Source organism: Bombus fervidus, chromosome 14, assembly GCF_041682495.2.
Source record: "Bombus fervidus isolate BK054 chromosome 14, iyBomFerv1, whole genome shotgun sequence".
NCBI classification, from domain to species: domain Eukaryota; kingdom Metazoa; phylum Arthropoda; class Insecta; order Hymenoptera; family Apidae; genus Bombus; species Bombus fervidus.
The window spans coordinates 5,135,781-5,157,819 of NC_091530.1; the positions used below are offsets into that span (position 1 = coordinate 5,135,781).

At 41.7% G+C, this 22,039-nt stretch overlaps 1 protein-coding gene across 11 annotated transcripts in view; it reads left to right on the forward strand.

Annotated features, from left to right (window-relative positions):
- Positions 1-22,039, forward strand: part of Zfh2 (Zn finger homeodomain 2) — a 399,771-nt gene that overhangs the window by 272,380 nt on the left and 105,352 nt on the right. For 7 of the 11 annotated variants that reach the window (XM_072017175.1, XM_072017174.1, XM_072017176.1 and 4 more), the window contains 3 exons: positions 1,680-4,531; positions 5,117-7,864; positions 8,585-9,041. In XM_072017175.1, the coding sequence (XP_071873276.1) occupies positions 1,680-4,531; positions 5,117-7,864; positions 8,585-9,041 (6,057 nt within the window). Of the gene's footprint in view, positions 1-1,679; positions 4,532-5,116; positions 7,865-8,580; positions 9,042-22,039 lie in introns of those variants that run through there. The other 4 variants (XM_072017179.1, XM_072017182.1, XM_072017178.1 and 1 more) reach the window with 4 other exon arrangements.

Below are 22,039 nucleotides of genomic sequence, written 5' to 3' on the forward strand. Positions count from 1 at the left end.
TGCAAAATTTCTCGTCTGAAAGGACACGAAATCGCACGGAGGATTTTTATTCGTGAACAGCAGCATCGTGTACAAAGCGAAAACCAGCAGCACGCGTTGCATCGTCGCGTTTTGCCTTCGCAACTGACGCCTGTTCGATGTAAATGCGGTTTTGGACAATGGCAGACCACGCGAATAGGCGGTCTTCCCTTTATTTTGGAGGAACGACCCATCGATAATTTCGCGTCGGCAATCTATAATTTCAAGCGGTATTGTTATACGGACAAGGAAGCATCTGCGATGTCTGCACACCGCCGTGCCTCTCCCTCGATACTTTTCGTTGTTACCAAAACTCTTTAACGTTACATTAATTTTCATCGATTGTCCCGCTCTAGGGACAAGGCTGTTGCCTCTCTACGTATATCCATTATGACGAGATTATACCACTGAGTCATAAGCTTTATTGACAATTTGATTTCTCAGCGCTCGATAGCAGATTGGTTCTTTACAAACGATTAGAAATTCGTGAGAATTTCCTTTCTTTTTTAATCGATTGCTTTTTTTTTTAAATAGGAGGTAATTCGTGGAAATTTTTCCACTGATTATTAATTGATTGCTCACAGTCCCATTGATCGCTACGATGGATTTTAGCAATTCGATCGAAATTTATTAGCGTTGGTTGAATGTCAGAATTTTTAGAAGAGATTGGTTTCAATTTTTATCGAGATGTATTAATTGCTTCGCACGTTTGTCATTGTGTGTGTGACTGTATAGGAACGGATGTTTTGTTACAATCGTTTCCACATTGACAATCATGGATTGCTCTCATTATTCGATAATTTATTACGAATTATATCAGTTAATTGAAGGATACATCTCGATTATGAGATATGTGATATAAAGTTAGAATAAAAGACAAAGAACAGAATTCGATTTTTAACGAAATGTAACATCGAACAACGAAATCGAACGTCACAGGACGAAATGCTTTCGCTGCCGTTTAACGTAATTTACTTTCTCTCACAACATTATCGACTCATGCCTCTGTTCGCATGCAGCTGCAAGATTAATGGTTATTTTTTCGGCTGTTAAGATTTTTGATGTCGATCGACGATTTATCGACGCCTTAATAGAAAGGGGGAATTACAGGTTCGCGTTATCGGCCGATAGTAATCGTGATATTAAGGCACAAGAATTTATGCTGCACGAATCAAAACTGTTAACATTAATGCGGCCCAATTGCACGGTGTGTAACCATCGTGATTTCCGGTTTTCACCGTTCGGAAATTTTGATGCTTTACATTAAGACACCTCCAAAATTAACATTAAAGTACATATTTAAAATAAAAGAGACGAGTTTGCTGAAAGGAAGGTCCTTCGAGTTCTAACAAAGTTTCTATACTACTCATCTAACTATATCTTACTATCTAATAGTAGTCCAACTATGATTAACTGTCTGCTGAATCATTTGCCGTTGACTTATTTCGTAAAAATAAAGGCCTCTGTATACGATTATTAATTGAAACTAATTCTATTTACGAGAATCATTTCATCAACGATCAGATCAGCAGCGCATCAGTTAAGAATTTATCTTCCTCGCGCTCTCGATATAATATGACTGTTCACGCGACGAAAAATATCTTAAGCTCGACGAGACTCCTCGATCACCAAGCGAATTCTTGTTATTGTTTCTTTTACAGAACGACGAGAGGAAGGTAGCGACTGCGGCAGCGAGGTGAAGCAAGAGCCGGATAACGATCAGGAGCCGGAACAAGAGCCGGAGAACGAGCACGAGGAAGTCACCTGCCCGTATTGCACTTATCAGCCGACGTCGCGCGAAGAATTGAGGCAACATTTGCAAGTGGCTCATGTTCAGGATGTCGAGGACAAAGCGGAGGCCGTAAAGGAAGAGCCGTCGCCGGAATTGTTGTGCCCACTTTGCCAAGACGTTTTCAAAGAACGTTCCGCGCTCGAGAAGCACGTGATGCAAATACACTCTGTTAACGCGGATGGCTTACAACGACTGCTGTTACTGGTGGACCAGAGCCATTGGCTGAACAACAATCCGCGAAACACTTCGACTCCAGCCGTAACTATGCCGACTTCGCCGACTACCACCACGAAACAGCCGCAAGAGGAGGATTTGAGCGAACGTGGAGGCAACGAGGAGATCGAGGAGCTCACCAGATGCACCGTTTGCGGACGCGTGTGCCGCTCATTGGAGGAATTACAGCAACATCATAGAGAGACTCATCCAGCCACTACACCCACGCTCGCCGTCAGCGAGAAACACGTTTACAAGTATCGATGCGGACAGTGTAGTCTCGCGTTCAAGACCCTGGAAAAGCTGCAACAGCACTCGCAATATCACGCGATTCGGGATGCGACAAAATGCGCCCTCTGTGGACGATCGTTTCGCTCGGTCCAGGCTCTCCAAAGACACTTGGAATCAGCTCATGCGGATCTGCATGAAGACGAACTTGTACAGTATAAACAGAGCCTGCTGCACGCTCATCCGTTGCTTCAAGCGCTCACGGAGGAAGCTCTTCGCAGGCAGGGGAATTTAGTTGGAGAACAGAACATCGAAGATGACGCCAGCAAGGCAGAGGAGGAAGAGAGTGACGCGAGCGACTCGTCACCATTACACAAAGAGCAGCGTCTTTTAGAAGATTATTTGAATAGTCAAACAGTGGCCGAGGACTCGTATCACGATCCGGGAAGGAAGTTCAAGTGTCATCGTTGTAAAGTCGCGTTTACCAGGCAGAGTTACTTGACTGGACACAACAAGACGCTGCTGCACCGCAAAGGGGAAAAGATGTCCTATCCTATGGAGAAGTATCTGGATCCTAATAGACCGTATAAGTGCGACGTTTGTAAGGAGAGTTTCACCCAGAAGAATATTCTGTTAGTTCATTACAACAGCGTGAGCCATTTACATAAGTTGAAGAGAGCAATGCAAGAGCAGGGTAACAACAACACACTGATCTCTGTGGTACCGCCTGCTAGCCCTACGGAATCCCCTGATTCTCAGCAAGACCAGGACAAGAAACCCTACAAGTGCAACATTTGCAAGGTAGCTTATTCTCAAGGCAGTACTTTGGACATTCACATGAGGAGCGTGCTGCACCAGACTAGGGCCAGTAAATTGCCAGATCTCGCTGCCAGTGGTCAGTTGGATCTTGCACGTCCATTGATCGAACAGCCTCCGCCAAGCAGCCCAAACAGTCCACCGGTTAACACCAGCACCTCTGGAAACAGCGGAACAATGTTGTCATGCCCTCGATGCAGTGCTCTTTTTGTCAACCAGGAGCAGCTTGCCACTCACCAACAACTCTACTGTATATTTAGCAGCCCATTGGCGTTGTTTCAACTAGCAGCATCTCAACAGCTCGCATCATCCACACCAGCGAAAACTCCACCTCCTTCATCTACAACACCTGGTCCACAACAACACATGCAGCAGAGTACACATTCTTCGCAAACAACGCAGGATATTTTGTCTCAGCCTCGTCACAAGACGTCGCAAATGTACAAGCATCTTCTAGAAAGTTTTGGTTTCGATCTAGTGATGCAATTCAATGAAAACCACCAAAGACGTCAGCGTAAAGAAGAAGAAGCTGCTGCGGCGCTCCAAGCTCAGCAAGAACAACAGAAACAGGAGCAACAGAAACAGGCCCTAGCTGCTCAAGCTGCTCGTGAAAGAGAGGAGGAAGCTGAAGAGCATACTGACGATGACGTTATACCAGAATTGACTAGAAGCACTTGTCAGCATTGCAACAAGGAATTTAGTAGCGTTTGGGTGTTGAAAGCTCATTGCGAAGAAGTACACCGTGATCTGGTGCCTCGTGAATTCTTAGAGAAATATGCTCAGCAATTTAAATGTGAATACGAGAAAAAAAGCGTTGTAGTGACTGTTGCAACGTCTTCTTCTACGTCGTCCGGACCTAGAAGCTCGACACCAGCTTCTAGCCAGCCGCAAGATCTCTCTTCGGATAAAGAACAGCGTGAAAAGGAGAAAGAGGAGATTAATGAGAACAAAGATCGTGTCAGTAAGACTCCAGAGGCTACTTCTACTACTCCAGCAACGACTCCAGCATTAAGCAACACGCCAGTATCGAGTACAGATTCTACGACTCCAACTGTGCTTCCGACCAATGTTCAACACCATATTCAACAACAGCAGCAGCAGCAGCAGCAACAACAACAACAACAGCAGCAGCAGCAACAGCAGCAGCAGCAGCAACAACAACAACAGCATGCACAATTGACTCTTGCGCAACAGATGACCGAAATGCAAGCTGCTTTAAACGCAATGGCTGCGTCTCAACTGCAGCAGCATTTCCAACAGTATCCTGGATTGGTGATGGGTATGATGGGTTTACCGCTTGGAATACCTGCTTTGGCTGCTATGAATTTACAACCACCTTTGGTACCGATGATGCTACCACCACCGCCGTACGATGGAACGACTACCGGATATCCGCCTATCAATGCTCAAGCTGACCTCTTGACCAAGCAACATCTCGCCCTGCAACAACAGCAAGTAGCAGCCGTGAGTAACTTTATGATTCCTTCTTTATAGAGATTTATTATATTTCGTTTAAATTTCTTCGTTAAATTAGTTAGTATTTTATTTAGTCAAGCCGTCATTTTTCTGTTATGAATTCTAATAATTTTCGATATTCTTCTCTGCTTTTTTAAAAATCATAATCTATAAGCAAAATATAAATATAATCTGCAATTAAACTCTATTATCTGTTGTTATGTTAATTTAATTATTTTAGAACTTTATCGCCATATAATTACTTTGTTACGAGAGTAATCTAAGGCGTTTATAAATATAATTTATACGATTATAGAAAATTGTTAATATAAAATTAAGTAAGTTCGAGACTATTCTATGTCATGTCGATCTTCATATTCATTAACATTTCAATTTGCAATCATTATCATATCACTATGCGATCGTATATTCGTTCTCTTCCAATAAACAACCTTCACGAGAAACTACGACATGTTAGAGTATATAAAAAAACGAATTAAAAGCAGAAACTCTATCTGAAAGCGTATATCAGCGTGGTAAATCGTACTCGAATTTGCGAACAAGAAAGAAAGCATGGGCGACCTTTTCTTACAGGCAAACGCGGCTGCCTCGCAGAAACGAGCGCGAACGCGCATAACCGACGAACAGCTAAAGATATTACGAGCGCATTTCGACATCAACAATTCTCCCGGCGAGGAGCAGATTCTCGATATGGCGGCTCAAAGCGGGTTACCGCCGAAAGTGATCAAACACTGGTTTAGGAATACACTGTTCAAAGAGCGACAACGTAACAAGGACAGCCCATACAATTTCAACAATCCGCCTAGCACTACTCTGAATCTCGAAGAATACGAAAAAACCGGAGAGGCAAAAGTGACACCGCTGAACTCTAGCGTATCTGGAAGCAGTTCCTCGGATGACAAAAGTCCAAACAAGCAAGCAACACCGCCACCGTCAACCACGAACGTGAATACAACTCAGGCCAGTGAAATAAAACAGGAGATTCAAGAACAGCCGCAATGTCACGTGCAGCAGCAATCGCAGCATCAAGAAGAACAGCAGCATCATTCTCCTGGAAGCTCCGGTGGACAGCAGTCGAGACCGCATTCACCGGCGCTCAGCATGAGCTCGGTGTTTTCTGGAATTCATCACGATGTGTCATCGCACGCTTCATCGACAACCAACGCTCCGAGCACTCCTATGCTCCCGCCGAAGTTGACACCACAAAACTTTGCCAGCCCCAATCCCGGAGCTGGTAGCGTCGTTCCAGGCGCCATTGCGGCTATGGCTCTAACGCCCCAGAGATCCCTGAGTCCTGGCCGTGGACCAACCGATTACTCCTTCGGTGGAAACACCAATGGCAACAACTCGTCGGGTGGCAGCTCCGGGAAACGAGCTAACAGGACAAGATTCACCGACTACCAGATCAAAGTACTTCAGGAATTCTTCGAAAACAACGCGTACCCAAAGGACGACGATCTGGAATATCTGAGCAAGCTGCTTGGACTGAGCCCGCGCGTGATCGTGGTATGGTTCCAGAACGCTAGACAGAAAGCACGAAAAGTGTACGAGAATCAGCCAGCCGCTGAGCCAGTGACAACGGGCAGCCGCGAGGGCGACGACGGTTCAGGCCGCTTCCAGCGGACCCCAGGCTTGAATTACCAATGCAAGAAGTGTTTGCTGGTGTTTCAGAGATACTACGAGCTCATACGTCATCAGAAGACGCACTGCTTCAAGGAGGAGGACGCGAAGAGGAGCGCCCAAGCGCAGGCGGCCGCGGCCCAAGTTGCCGCGGTTCTCAGTTCCGAAGATAGCAACAGCAGTTCCACCACCACCACTGCTAACGCCGTCTCCAGCAACCCAACGAACGCTCCCGCTCTCGCGGAACAGTTGCAGCAACCATTGAACACCACTACGCCTCCCCACCATCAGCAGCAGACAACAATGGGACAGTCGCATCAACAGCCTCAGCAACAGTCGCAGCAGCAGCAGCAGCAACAGCAACAACCATTGCAGCAACAACAGTCGCAATCGCAAACCGAGTCGAAGGAAGGTAGCTTTCAGTGCGACAAGTGTAATTTGATGTTCGGGCGATTCGAACTGTGGCGCGAACATCAGCTGGTACATATCATGAACCCATCCCTTTTCCCACCGGCTTATCCGCCAGACTCACCTTTCGGGATTCTACAGCAACAAGCACTGAACGCTACCACTGGAGTAGCTACCGATAGTCCTCATCCTTTGATCGCTATGATGCAGGAGAGAAAGAGAAGGTGCGATGATTTCGACGAAGGAACAGGAGGTGATAGCCGCTCGAACTCCGAGCACAACGAGCAGCCGAAAGACAAGCGATTGAGAACGACGATACTGCCCGAACAGCTGGATTACTTGTACCAGAAGTACCAAGTCGAGTCGAATCCATCGAGAAAGATGTTAGAAACGATCGCCCGCGAGGTCGGTCTGAAAAAACGTGTTGTTCAAGTGTGGTTTCAAAATACACGAGCTAGGGAACGGAAAGGCCAATTCCGCGCACACAGCCAGGTGATCAACAAGCGTTGTCCGTTTTGTCCAGCGCTGTTCAAAGTGAAATCGGCGTTAGAATCCCATCTCAGCAGCAAACACGCCGATCAAGTTGCGCGCGGCGAAGTAAATATCGATAATATCCCCGACGAAGAACTCTCGATGGAGTCGGCTCCTTCGAATCCGAGCACGCCGAATATGATGCCTCCTCTGTTTCCACCTTTCAACACCGACATGGAGGCATCCTTGAAGAAGTACTACGAGGAGTCGATGAAACGATATATCAGTGAGCTGCAGGCTCACGCCAGCAACGGTAAACAAGAAACCGCGAACCATCAGGCAGGCGGTAACAGCGGTGAATCTCCTTTGGATCTGAGCAAACCGGTAGACCTGAGTCGCCCGATGAAACTGAGTCTCGGTGGACTGAGTAATCTTCTCGAAGAGCAACACGGCGCACATTTTCGCGGTGGTAGCGATTGCGGTCCATTGACCGACCTTTCCGAAAGAAGTATCTGCGACGACGACAGCATGAGCGAGACTACGGAATTCCTAGACGACGAGAGTGGACCGGCGAGTCCAGCCTCGAGCACACAGAGCTCCAGACAGGGACCCGCTTCAGCGGGGACCGGAAGTACCGCGGGCCCGCCGGTTACCGGCACCGGCAGCGGAACGGGCCAGTCCAGCGGCAAGAGATATCGCACTCAGATGTCTGCTACTCAGGTGAAAGTGATGAAGTCGTTGTTCTCGGACTACAAGACGCCTACGATGGCCGAATGCGAGATGCTCGGGCGCGAGATCGGACTGCCGAAGCGCGTGGTTCAGGTGAGCAGTCTTTACTTCGATATTGAGTTCTATTTTATCGTGCATGAGCTTTGCAATAATCTTTATTGCGGTAGTTGATTATTTTAATTAAAGTAAAGATTATTTTACTTTCTATCCGTGGATTGGGGCAATGAAAAATTATGCAATTTTAAACGAATATAAATATAACTTCGATATAACGATACAGATAATAAACATAATTTCAAAAATCTTCAAATTCTTCGACCGATTTAGATAAATGAAATTCTTGCTACGCTATTATTTCCTATCTTTACTCTGATTTATTGCATCTGCATTTTACAACTCTGCACGAGAAACATCAAACAATACGCGAATCCTTAACAAACTTCCAATTACAGTAGTACTTCATTTATATTAACCTATGGAAGTACAAACAGTTACTGCATAACTAGAGTTAGTATAATATTTGTACAAGTACATTGGTTCTCCCTACTCCTAGAAATTGTTCGTTCATATAAGAAGAGTTAACTTTCAAATAAGTCGAGTCAATAAGTAATTCGTTTGAGGGTGAACTAGCGAAAATTTCGTTCTTATAACTGGATTTCAGATAAATGAAGTTCTATAGCAATTAATATCTATACCTCTTTCTTTTATCTGTTAAATCTCCGAAGTTTCACCAACTCCACAATAATTCCTCCAATTACATCACCCTAATGACGATAATCGAGTCACCAATGGACTTTGCGATCTAATAGAAAGGAGTGGCAGGTGTGGTTCCAGAACGCCCGCGCGAAGGAGAAGAAAGCTAGACTGGCGGCAGGTTTGCCAGCCGAAGGATCGGCCGTCCAACCTCATCGCGGTCCGACAGGGCCCGACGAATGTAGGCTTTGCTCTGTTCGATACTCGGCCAAGTCGCCGCTCCAGGAGCACGTATTCTCACGGCGACACATCGAATCGGTGCGTGTCGCCGTCGAGGAAGGTAGCCTCGTGCCGCCAACACCAGGCGCACCGATCGTTCCTGGTGGCAACAGTGGCGCAGCAGGAATCGGTAGCTCGCCGGTGGTCGGGCCTGGTAACCAGCAAGCCGGCCAGCAGCAGCAATCGGACGAAAACATGATGTACGGATCCTTGTTCCTCCATCCTACGGCGATGTTCCAGCCACAGCAACAGCAACACCCGGGCACCGCAGCGGCTAGCACGGCTACCACCACGGCCGGTGAGTGTCTGGCTGACCTCTTAGACTCGTAAACGATCGTTTGGCCCGCGACGAGTTCGAAATTTTGAAACGGAGGATATTTGTCTGTGCTTCTTTTCCTTCTTTCTTATTCTTCGTAGTCGATAATTCGATACCGCGATGCTTGAACTTCATATTTTGCGTCTGAAACGAAGAATAATTTTCATCTCTTCGATGAGATTTCTCTTTTCTATTCTTTTCTTTGATCTTCTTTTATCGTTATCGTGATGATGAATTTCGAACCCGCGCGAGTCACCGTCGTTGTATGTTGTGCACGTGTTCCTTTACCGCGTGTATACGTACGCATACTGTATAATTTGGCCCGTGTGATACTCTAGGGGGCCCGTCGATTACGAAATTTCTAAGTGAAAAAAATTCAAAAAAAAAAAAAAACAAATAACAAACGAAGCGAAATCTCGAAGAATCTTTATATGTATAGTGCGAATAATAATATATCCAGAGCTAGGCAATACTGAAAGTTCCTATCAGATGACTATTTCTAGCGTAAGGGAGAACACGACTAAAAAAGAAAAAAAGGAGAGAGCGAACATAAAAGAGTAAACGACAATACGAAAAGTATGTGTGAGTGAGTGTGCGAGTGAATTGACTCCCGAAGAATGGGATTTTTAGAAAAGTACACAAATTTTAGAAAAAGCGTAAAAGTGTCGAGTATGCCGTGATGCGTGAGAATATCAAGCATTAAACATTTTTAATCTAATTAATCTAATATCGATCATCGCCATCGGTGAAATATATAGAAACGCAAGCATAAATATAACCAAGTGAGAGTATCATGAAAATGGAAGAAAACGATGACGAAGAAGTAATACCCATCGCGTCTTGATTATAAGTTGCTGTACAGTTATAGATTATATTACAAATTATTACGAATTTTATTATTATATTTTATAATGGATCCTTAGTAACTATCCATTTCGATTATTACTAGAAGCGTTTGATTCATTATAGTATAGCCAGAAAGAACGGAGAATACATTGCCTTTAATTCCTACATAGTGTTGCGAAATATCTTGTACCCTTACCTTTCGTCCCTCCCCTTTTTACCCTTCTTGTCTTTCGATATGCGTCATACTTATCATCGTCGTCGTCGTCGTCGTCTTCGCCGTCGTCGTCGTCGTCGTCGTCGTTTTTGTCGTCGTCGTCGTCGTCGTCGTCGTCGTCGCCGTCGTCGTCGTCGTCGTCATTATGCGTAGCCGCGAAGCCATTCCAACACCGTGTCATCTTACGTTCAGTGCCTTTTCCTTGTTGCGCCTGAAGCGTTTCATTGTAAATACACTACGCAAAGCCCTCGCTGTTATCCGAGGCTCGGATAGGGCCCCTTTATCTCGAACGGTCCCGATTCTGGCCTCCAACAACCGTAACGACCGCCAGAGAGTCGACTCTCTCTCTCTCTTTGCCTTTTTCTTGTCACGGGCTACACATGCGTTATCCATAAGTACATACATACATACGTGCATTATACAGTGGATTATACGGTGACGCAAAATGGATTTCATTTTTCGACGAATTACGAGAGCTTGATATTATAGAATTATCGCCTTTCAGGAAATTTGTCGTCCATTTTTAGAAATATGCGTACATACGAATTCGAAAGCTTTTTAAAAGTTTTTTTTTTTTTTAATTATTTGTTTCTTTATCTTATTGATTTTACGCTATCGAAGTTCCCAGTTAGGAAATTTCGTACATAAGTTAAGTTAAAAATTAGCCATTTTATAATTACTATCGCAAGAAAATTTTTTGACCTTGGGTACCTTAAACAAAAAGGACATTCATATATTTAAGGATCTACGCTATTTGTATTTGATCCTTGCTTTAAAAATTGTTGTGTTCTGCTATCATTATATATATATATATATGTGATAGATGCATACATATGATGGGTTGAGCGACGGCCGTGCCCAAATTAGTATTTTAGTATTTTCGTGTATTTACTTCGATTTCGAGATTTACGTCTTACATTCGAAGTTCTTAAAAGTCCTCAATTCGGCGAAACAACTAATTCTTAGTTTCGATCTCATTCGACTATTAATCAATCGACTAAGAATCAACTATACTTATGCCAACTTTGCTTATTAGAGATTTATTAAGTATATGTTTATTCCAACGTAAGCCGTCAATTGTTTCAGCAAAAAAATCGTAATTAGTATTAGTAATAACAGAGTCAAAGTTATACTCTCCTTTTTTAAATTAATATATAATAAATAATGTTCTATATCACATAACAAATATAAGATATATATATATATATATCATATATATATATATGTATATATATATATATATCACAAATTTGCGTTGATTCCCTATATTTTTTTATAAAAGCTAGGTACGAAACGTGAAATTCATTCTGTTCATACATTCATACGCATGCGTTAATCCCAGTCGAACTTGTTTCTGTGTCATCGCATAACATAACTTCGTTTTGTCCTCCTTCTTCCTTCGCAGCGAAGCGAGACAATCCTATTTTGCCATTTTTACGACGACATCGATCTTAATCAGGGCTACTACTATTACTAATTATTATTATTATTATTATTATTATTATTATTATTATTATTATTGTTTTATGCGTTAGTTATTTATGAGCCCCCGCCCCCCCCCAAGAAACTGTCTCTCTTTCTCTTTATCGTTTTTTGTGATAGTCACACTCTCGTCTGCCCACACGAACGAATCGACTCGATCTCGAACAGCCGACCTTGAACAGCCTGAAAACTCGACGTATACATCGCTGTTGTATTCTTTTCCCTTTCTTCCTTTTTACGATCTTTATCCTAGTTTTTTATTTTATAATTTCATATTCTTCCCCTTTTATCGAATCCTTAAGCGTCGCCAACTTTTTCGGGTAACTGGAACGTGAAATTTTCAGCCGATCTTTGTAGATCTAGTTGGTTTTGTTTTTAGTATTACTTTATTTTCATCGTTGTATCTATCAACATGGATTATTGCCAGTCATCGCTTGTTAGTATTCTTAATAATACCTTAACAAACAATACTGTCAACCATGTTGATATTAAACGTGGAATACGAACGTTAACATCTAAAATTTATGTATGCGTTCTTATTTCACATTATAAACGTGATCGTTCGAATCACTTCGAACCGACAATTTTTATTACTCGTTGATGATTTTAAAGCATTTATGAAAAATAAAAATTTGTTCGTAGCAAATTCATGGATTAAATTTCTATTGACACGCTCAAAAATCTATTTTATCTATGACGAATTGAAATGAAATGAAATATTTTGGAATTAATGTACTGGACTGAAATACAATTCGAACTGTTACGATATTCTGTATGAGTCAACGATACCAGTAGATTTACGCAGAGGCTGGATCTGCTTCGATCAGAACATTTTTCTAAACGAACAATTCTATCACGTTTCTACAGTACCACGAATAAGTTCATTTACAACAAAGTAATGTATGATCGGGCACGTAAGTTAACAAAAAGTTAGCACACGCGTTTGAGAGATCGAACTCGCAGCCGACGAGGGTGTGGCTCAATTTCTCGCTTTTTTCTTTGTCAGCACACACGCGTTATACGCGAATCCACAAACGCATACGCATGTATGGAATACACTAAAATTCAGAAACACTTGTGCATACGTAACACATACATATAAACACGACGAATACAATTATACGTATGAACAACAATGTTATGTATGTCGGTCCCTACTATTCTCGTGTATATAGTTTATTATTATTATTATTATTATTATTATTATTATTATTATTATTATTAATTATTATTTTATATTATTAATATTATATTATTTTTCCGTTCTAGTCTAAAATAAAGCTATACTATGGTAAGATTAATCTTTGGTTTACTTCTTATTTGATTATTTCACCCCCTTTCCTTTTTTACCCAGAACCTTGACGAAACATTCCCTTTGCGTTTCTAGATTTGTTTTTAGGTAAGTCGTATCGCATTAAATAACGATATCTAAAGATTATCGTAGTTCCTTGGCTTAGTAGTTGCTGTAAAATTTATGTAATGTAGCAGTAGATTAAATAAGTTGCTTACGTTTTGCTGAGCATAAACGTTGTACACGAAAGAACTATACTCTACTGTTGTATGCAGAAAATTATACTTGCAAAACGATACGGATTAATCGCAGAAACGCCATTAACGATGAATCAAATAGTCTATTTTCGACTATAGATCGTTACAAAGATGCTCGTAACCAAATATGTTAATCGGAAGATTCGAAGTGAACGAACATAACTCAAAATAATCCTACTTTTGTCTACTACGAGTAACGCAAGTTAATTGATTACGATAAGTATATAAATATGAAAGTCACAGCAGGAGAACACGATAAATTCATGTTTCTTGATTTTATGACTTCAATTATCGCTGTATGAGAGATTTTAATGATTTGATAGATCCAACGAGCGGGAGCAACGATAAAAATGGGAATTACGAACGTGGGTTTACATAAAATTACGAAGAAGATAGAAAAGTATGCCGAAATCGAGCAAAAGAACAATCGTAACAACACGGAATTAATTGACAGAGAAAACTGGATTCTAAAACTGCTCCTCTGTAAAAAATATAAAATATGACATATCGTGTTCTTCTCTCGTAGCCTTCATATTCAAATAAACGTTTAAATTGCCGGCGAGAGGAACGCGTGAAATATCGACTACCTAACCCGCGTGAATCGAGGAGGCGACACTCGAGACGGAAGAAAGCGTGTTTCCAGGTACCATGGCCGGTCGATCACGCGAGTTTTGCGTAAACCACGGCTGTTAAGGCGAATTACGACGTGGTTCGTCTGGTAGTCGTGCATCACCAGGTAATTAAGCCGGGTTCATTCCGTGACACGGACGATTCGACGACTCGGCTCTACGAGTACATACATGGCATTGTCGAGACCAGCCAAGCTGGTACTGGCATGGAAAACAAGCGAGTTTATCGTAGGCCGAGGTTGCTCGATCGACTCGCGTTCAAGCAATGAATTAGAACCGACAGGGAAGCGTTAACCGTACTCTGTAAGATTACACGTTCGCGCCTGGATTTCTAATGCGAGGACGTAGATGCTCGACAGTCAAACCGCGTCCTACGGAATATTTCCATTTGGTCATGGAATTTTGTTTCAGGGAAAGAATACTGAGATTTGGAGTCGTAGAATCTGGTTATCGGGAGATTCACTCGATACGTTCGCTTCTACTTGAATCCTTATTATTTGTGTTATATGCTAACAAATAATTTTTAATTGAGTCGATATTATTAGGAAAATTTTACAAGGCACAGAGGTGTAAGGCGTTGGTCAGTTTGGTAATAAAATAAATAAGGTCTTAAGTTACAGCTACGATAACAGCTATCGTTATTGGTAGATTTTTGCGTAGAAGATTCTGATTTGTATCGTATGTAGGTTACTCACGTTTGGAGAGAACTATATCGGTAATAGCAATTCTTAAATATTGAAATTACGCCATACGTTTGAAATATATAAAAGAAATACAATTAAGTATGTTTGTCGCGTTTGAAAGTTGAGAAATATTGTTCCGAAAGACATGCGTATGTAACATGTTCTTCAAAAGTATCAGAGACATGTAGCAAAAATTTTCAAACGGAAAAATGAATGCGCGTTCTATGCATCTTTACACCTTCGAACTTCCCATAAATGGATAAAAATCCACGGTCTAGTATTTTCGCACGTAAATGTTCGATTTCCTTAAAAATATTAAATCCTATAGAAACACGTCGTGATTTTAAATTTTCACCAAGCAACGCGAATATCTACAGTCTACTCGTCGCCCTAACAAATTTCCAAGTAGCGTACCATTTACACGTAGTATATTTACGATCCACGTCGATCGATTTCAATCGCAGTTAAGAAAACAACGTTACTGTACACACAACACGGGGAACTGGCAATGGAAACGGTGTTGGCTCGACGCCTTTGTAATTGTTACGTGATTTACACTCGACTTTCCAAGGTTTTGTCGATCGAGCCGGCCGAGGTAATTAGTCGCGCCACTTTTTCGTCGCGTCTTTCGAGGTAACAATAGAGGCGATCTATACGCAGGGAGGTGGATGATTGCGAGAGAGGGCCATTGTACACGTGGACATGGACGGTGTTGACGGCCCCGTTCACTGCCACCGACGCGACGCCACGAAATTCCCTAAACGACGCGATTCAAGCTCTGAATGGAAGCGGACGCGTGGAAGGAAAGGAGAAAAGAGAGAAAAAAGAAGGAGAACAAAAGCTTGGGATATTCATTCGGAAAATTGATTCCTTGGTGACGAGCGATCGTCGGTGCGTTTGAACCCTGGCTTCGCCTTTTTCGCGGCCTTTGTACCGACTATACACGACAAAGACTTCGATATTCCTTGTGAAATCTAATGGCTTTGTTCGAGAACGCGCGCGTTAAATCGCTCCATGAAAGTATTGTGCCTGGTAACGATCCGGTGATTACTCTTGGTAGCTCTCACTTTATGTCCTCTGGAATTATCACTTGATATCCCTGCTTCTTTTTATTCCTCTTGTAGGATGATTGATACGCGTGGTACATTTCGTAGATTGATTATTTTAACATTTATTTCGCGAATTATTATGTAAGAAGTTTCTATTTCATCGTGAATTCTTACGTATAAATTATCAATTATCAGATACCAAAGCAATATATATTCATTTTCTTACAACTACTCTACCGTATATGGATACGCGAGAGACAATTAAATCATTATCGTGAAGGTGAATAGTGAAAGTTACAGCTAAAAAAAGAATAGTTATACGCGTGTAGCTAGGTCAAATTTAAAACTTTGGCCAACATTTTAATTGCGAGTAAGCTTGATCGATACCTGCATCCTGTTGAGGTACTTATGTCTATTTTCTACTCATTATGAAATTATGTGTATTATGAAATTTACTATAAAACATATTGCAAAGAGTTGGAGTTATAATATTTCTGATTATTCGATCCATAATTACATAGTTACCATCGATCTAAGCTTATTACAGTCACAAAGATAAAAATCTTCTCACTAAATCATTTTCTTCTCTAATCATCCGACTTGTAGTAAAAAGCTTATACGCCATATAGCCATAAATTCATTACGAGTTTCATAAGAAAGAAACATAACAAATTTACCTACACAAGTAGCCATCGCTTTTGCAAAACACCTATTATTTAAAAATCACCAGCTAATAGACAAATCCGCATATTCAAATCAACGCACCGCCCCATCAGCCACTTCATCGATCTCCCTGCATCTCAAACAACTCCATCAACATACAAATGCAACACAAGCTATTTCAAATCTCCAACTGATTCCTTCAGAGCCCACATATAAAATTCATTTACATCGGTGTCTGCTACCATAATAATAGCGTGGCTCGTGCTCGTGTAAAAGTTCAAGGCCTCTCTCTCTCTCTCTCTCTCTCTCTCTGTCTCTCTGTCACGTGCCCCTTAGAAAACGTTCTTCAGCTTCCTCCTATATGTCGCATAGCTCGACGAAATTTTGATACATCGACAATCGACGGTAGGGAGGTAATTCGAGGGACGAGGAAGAAAAGAACGGAGTTGGTTCAGAAATTCATGACGCCTGAAACCTTTGGTTTTCGAGGGCCTGGTCCTTCCGGCTCGTGACGGGTCACGTGTCGCTCTTTCTGCGTCATTTCGAAAAGCTTATGCTAATACGGAAGAGGCCAGGGTCGCGCGAGTACGACACAAAATGCCGCTGCGTTTTGTACCGGCGGGGAACGATTATACGCGCGATTCGTGAAATTATGCAAAACGCGCGCCGTTTACTCGCGCGAGCGCAGGGTGCGGAAACGGCCGTGTACACGGTATGGCCACGTGGCCTTGTCGACGAGGGAATGCAAATGATATCTCCACTAGAGGGTTGAACTGGCATCTTTCTTTCGTTCTTTGTCCATCGATGGCAATTCACGTGGAAACTCTACGTATGCGATATACAGGGTGGTTTTGAATCGATGCTACTAACTCGAGAAAGGACGAATTTATGGGGAAAAATAGGTTGAAAATACAAAGTGACGTTCTTTACGGAAGCTTTATTCTTGAATAAATTATTGTTGAGAATGTAGACAGTGCACGTGCACTTACATATATGGTTGTGTGTTCCATTTAGGTTACTTTTAATGGATATTACTGTAGTATCCGTATCGCTATTTGAATTTATTGTATCGAATAGTAAGGGATGGAAATGTAATAGAAAGAATTTTTTGTTCTGCTCTGTCGTATATTTTTTGTCGGTTCTATCGTATCAATACTCATTCGGTTCCTCAACACTCATTCGGTTACTCTCTGTACGTGCTTCGTTTCTGACAAATTAGAATCGTCGAAATCTAGAAATTTGCAATCACAACTAGAGAAATACAACACCGATAACTAGGAATAAAATTTTGCCTAAAAATTTGATCGTCTGTGACATATATTAAAACAAGGAATACACAATCCAAGTCATCGTTTCTTCTTCTAATTCTTCTTCGTCATCGCTATCCTCCATAAAACAATCTAATCGCATAAGAAACTCACCCTTCACAGATATCCTCAATTTTCTCTCAACTTCTCCAAACGTTAAACGAAACCAAACCCTTAACTTCTTCACGAATGATCAACAGAACCGTAGCTTCGTTTAATCCGAACCTGGCTCGCACCTAATCTCGCCGGGTCAATATTAAACTCACACCGAAAGTAGTGTGACGAACAGGCGAACGAGTTCAACTGGTAGGCTCCTCCTTGGACCTTGAGGACGCCACCAGGTAGGAATTAGCATGCCGCTGTCGTTTCTTTTTTTTTTTTTTTTTTCGCTTGCACGAGAACACCTCTCGGTGTTCGTTTATTCGCCTCTAATCCCTTTGAATGCAGCGCAGTCCAAGAGTTCGATGTGCCCCGAGTCTTTTCTCCTCTCTCCACGCTGCTGTCCCCGAGTCTTCTGTCCTTCTCTGTTCTTCGAACGTGTCCCGAGCCATATGTTACCCGATCCATGCCGGAGCTATTAATTATATCGATCTATATAGACTGCGTAGTTAGCCGTAGCAGCGAAAAGCAGTACCAGGGCCCTGCGACGCTTTATGGTTCTTCTCCCATCCCCTTTTTCTTCCTTCACGGTCCCGTGATAGTTTCTCTTTCTCTCTCATCGTCGGTCGATCCAACGACACCGGGGTGAGAAGCTAAAAAAAAGAAAAAAGAAAAATGCTGAAGCGCGTTGCACAGAAATACATAAAACCCGACCATAGGCATAAATCATTAGGGGCCACGGAGGAACTATTATGTGACTCATGGCTCGTGGGGATGAGAGAACCGAGGAAAGGAGAGCCGAAAAAAATCCTACCATGGGGGGTGACAGTTCATCCCCAAGCGTAACCGTTGTGGATATCGTTTTTTCATCCTCTTTTCTTCCTTTCGTTCGAACACGAAATCGCCGTTGGTTGGGAACGTTCGTTAATTGGTTTGATCGAATTTGACGCAGTTTGAAGGAAATTGTAGATACATAAAACAACTGTCGATCAGAGTATTGTTTTAGGCGCGTCCTAGCGATGTAAGGAGCAACAGGATGATGGGGTTTAGGTAAGATGATTTTGAAAATTTAATGTATCGAGGGATATAGTTCGTGGAAAAAAGTTGAACGTGTACGATCTTCTTAAAGTGGGTCCCAGAATTCTAATTTCATTTTAATAGTCATTCCACTTAGGAAAATAATTAGTATATTTCACATTTATTATATCTTTTCTCGAATCATCTCATTTATTATATCCGCGAAGGTATCCTCGCAATCAGAGCTCTTTAATAACGCGATTGCGAAACAACCGCACGACGGTCTTCAGAAAAATGATGCATGTCGAATAATTAATAATACAGCAATTATTTTCCCATCAGAATGATTTCATACGTTGCCGGGGGCAATTAAAAGGGACGTGACATCGAATAGTTTCTCGTCTTACGAATGTTTTTCTCGTTTAATTGATCACACGATTAGAAGATTCGAGAATCATCCTAATTTAAGACATCACAGCCGTCTCGTTAGAAATTTATGCTCGAAGAGTTGGTCTGTACCAAAAAATGCATAGCCTGGAGTAATGAAATTTGTACGATTATATAACTTACGGTGTACGCGATTTTACAGTTCCTAATTATCCTTCGTTTTCCGAAAACATTGACAGGTTAACGTCGAATCTTCAAACTTTAAAAATCCTTCATGCACTGTTAACTATCGATCAATCAGAAAACTATAGTAAACTATAGTAAATTCTAAAAAATCTAAAACTCGCTAAAACCATCTAATATGAATGGTGTGAAAAACATCTCCATCTTTGCAACTGATGAACTACGACTCGAAGAAGGAAGTCTCTGAAAGACGCATACGCGAGGATGACGCGCGAAGAAGCGACGGAACGGTTCGGTTTCGCGCGTAGCAAAGCTCGATTCCAGCGCGTTCACTTTCGCCACGAGGAATTCCGGAGGGGACTTCTTTTGGCCCTTGGCAGACTCCGCGTCGGACAAGGTGCTGAGAGGAGCTGGCGCGGAACGAGTCACGAGACCGTTCGTGAATAACCTAGTAAAAGTAGCGAACTATAGAGACCGGACTCTTCCCTCTTCGCCGGTGTTTGTCGAAGGCGCTACTGGAATCCGGCAAAAAACTCACCGGTCGGCTACCGGTCACTCTAATGCTTGCCTATAATGTGCCACGTTATTTTCAACGCTGCCACCGCCACGCCGCGCGCCGTGCCGACGTCGCTTCCTCGTGACCTCGACGCCATGAAAACGATTCCGGGACAAAGATTCGAACGCTGCTACGATAGAAGATCGTGTGAACTAACGAAAAACTCCGAAATAGGATCTTATTTTTCGTAATTTTCTTTGATTAAATCTTTTCTCTCTTCCGTTTTTGCGTCCTCTTCTCTTCTCTTTCTTTCTTTTTTGTTTTGGTGGCGATGTAATTGTTTTCTTAGACGAATAAGAAGATCGTAAGAAACGGTGTTCTATCAGAAGATCGCGTGAACCAACGAAAAAATTGGAAGTAAGAAGTTTCCATTGGTCGTTACATTTGGACAATTATTACGGTTTGATTAAATTCCTTCCTTATTCCATCTTTTTTTTTTTTTTTTTGATAATGAAGTAATTATTTTTTGGGGAGAAATACAGAGATTCGAAGGATCGGAATTATTTTATTGCATAGACAAGCTACAGTTCCTTTTGAATTATTTAAGTAGAGATAATCGTAGTTGCGAATTACTTTCTATATATTCGTTGAATAACACAGTTCTCTTTATAGAAATATTGAAGGTAAAATATGATATAATATGTATAATGTATAAATATAATTGTTAAAAGTTGGTGATCAAGCGAATGGAAAAGAAATCTACAATTATAATGCCACACGCGATGTTCCTCGATAAAAATGTCGACAAGATATAGATAAAAGATCGAGAGGATAATTCATCCACGGGGCAATAGGATAGGTAAAAATCTGGCAGCAATTGTGCGTGGACGATGGCGACCGAATTGTTGCGGGCCGAGAACGATGGTACCATAAACTCTCCACGAAGGCAACACGGCGGGACGAGTTATGGCAATGATGCCGGGAGTTCCACGCATGACTCGGCACGACGCAAGTACCGATGGGCCTTGAGGCGATCGAAAAAGAGCAAATCGGCGACGTTCGGTGCCTTGACGCGTACCGAGCAGTCACCGACACAAAAGAATCGAGTGTTAATTATCGAAAAAGCCCCGTCGTTCAACGGGACTTTCACGGTGATACGAAGAAATTTTCGTGTACCCAATTGAATGAATCGTTTTCAACTGGATTCGAAACATCGGTATTAAGCTGTGTTGTGAAATATGGCACAGCGAAAATTACAAGGTAACGTTAATGTTATTATCTCGAACGAGAATGGTTTTGACGATATTTGTGTTTCGAATTTTTTTCATCACAGCAAAAAGTTTGCTATAAATATAATATATGTTTCGTGATTCGTATTCGAAAATAAACTGGAGTGCGCGTAAAGAGTGAGTTAATGTAGAGATTCGCTTTCAAGGATATATTACGCGTGTTACGTAGTAGTTGTTAAAACTTTATTGACAGTATAATATCGTGATTATGTTGCAATAGAAAGTTTCGAATAAATTGAAAAATACATATAGAATTTGCAAGACTTTTAATAGAAACATCAAATACATATTGATGTAGCGCATATGAAATATCGTTTATAAAGTAAAATTTTAAGAGCAAGTACATTTCTGTAAAATACTAGGTACACTTACGTACGCGTATACCAAAATAATTTCTGTCGCATGATCCAATGCGTTGTTCGAAAAATTTGTTCACTTCGATACTTTCACAGATATCTTGCTGATTTCAGATTTCGATGATATATTCATCAAAGAGCCGATCTTTCATACGGATCAATTTCATATCGCGGCATGATATAATAGATAATAAAATGATCAAATACGACAGAGACTAATTACGATAAAACAATATCATCGGCTGAAGGAGATTTCAATAGATCAACTACTTATCGCCTACTTCTTCTTATCTAACAACAATCTGAAATAGCAGTTTCACAGGATACGTATTAATAACGTGTCATTATTTTGTATTATTCGGTATATATTAACAAATAGAGTTGGAAGGAGCCGCATTATGATTAGGTTGAATAATAGAAAAGTCGTACGGGCAGCACGCATGCGAACATATCTTACATCTGAATCTACCTGCCAACGCAATCAAAGATCGTTTGTGTCGAACTCTGTCATTTGTAGCTATACGCGTCGCAACATCGGCCGCGCGTGGCATAAATCGTCCTCCAAACAGGTATTTAATAGAAGTTCAGAGTACGCACTTAAATCATGCTATTAACTACGCGGTGGAGGACTAATGATTTTAATTTATGGTAAAATATGTTCGAAATATGCAGATCAATGGCTAGAGAAAAAGATTGATCCGTGAATCATTATCGATCGAAGATTAGATAAAG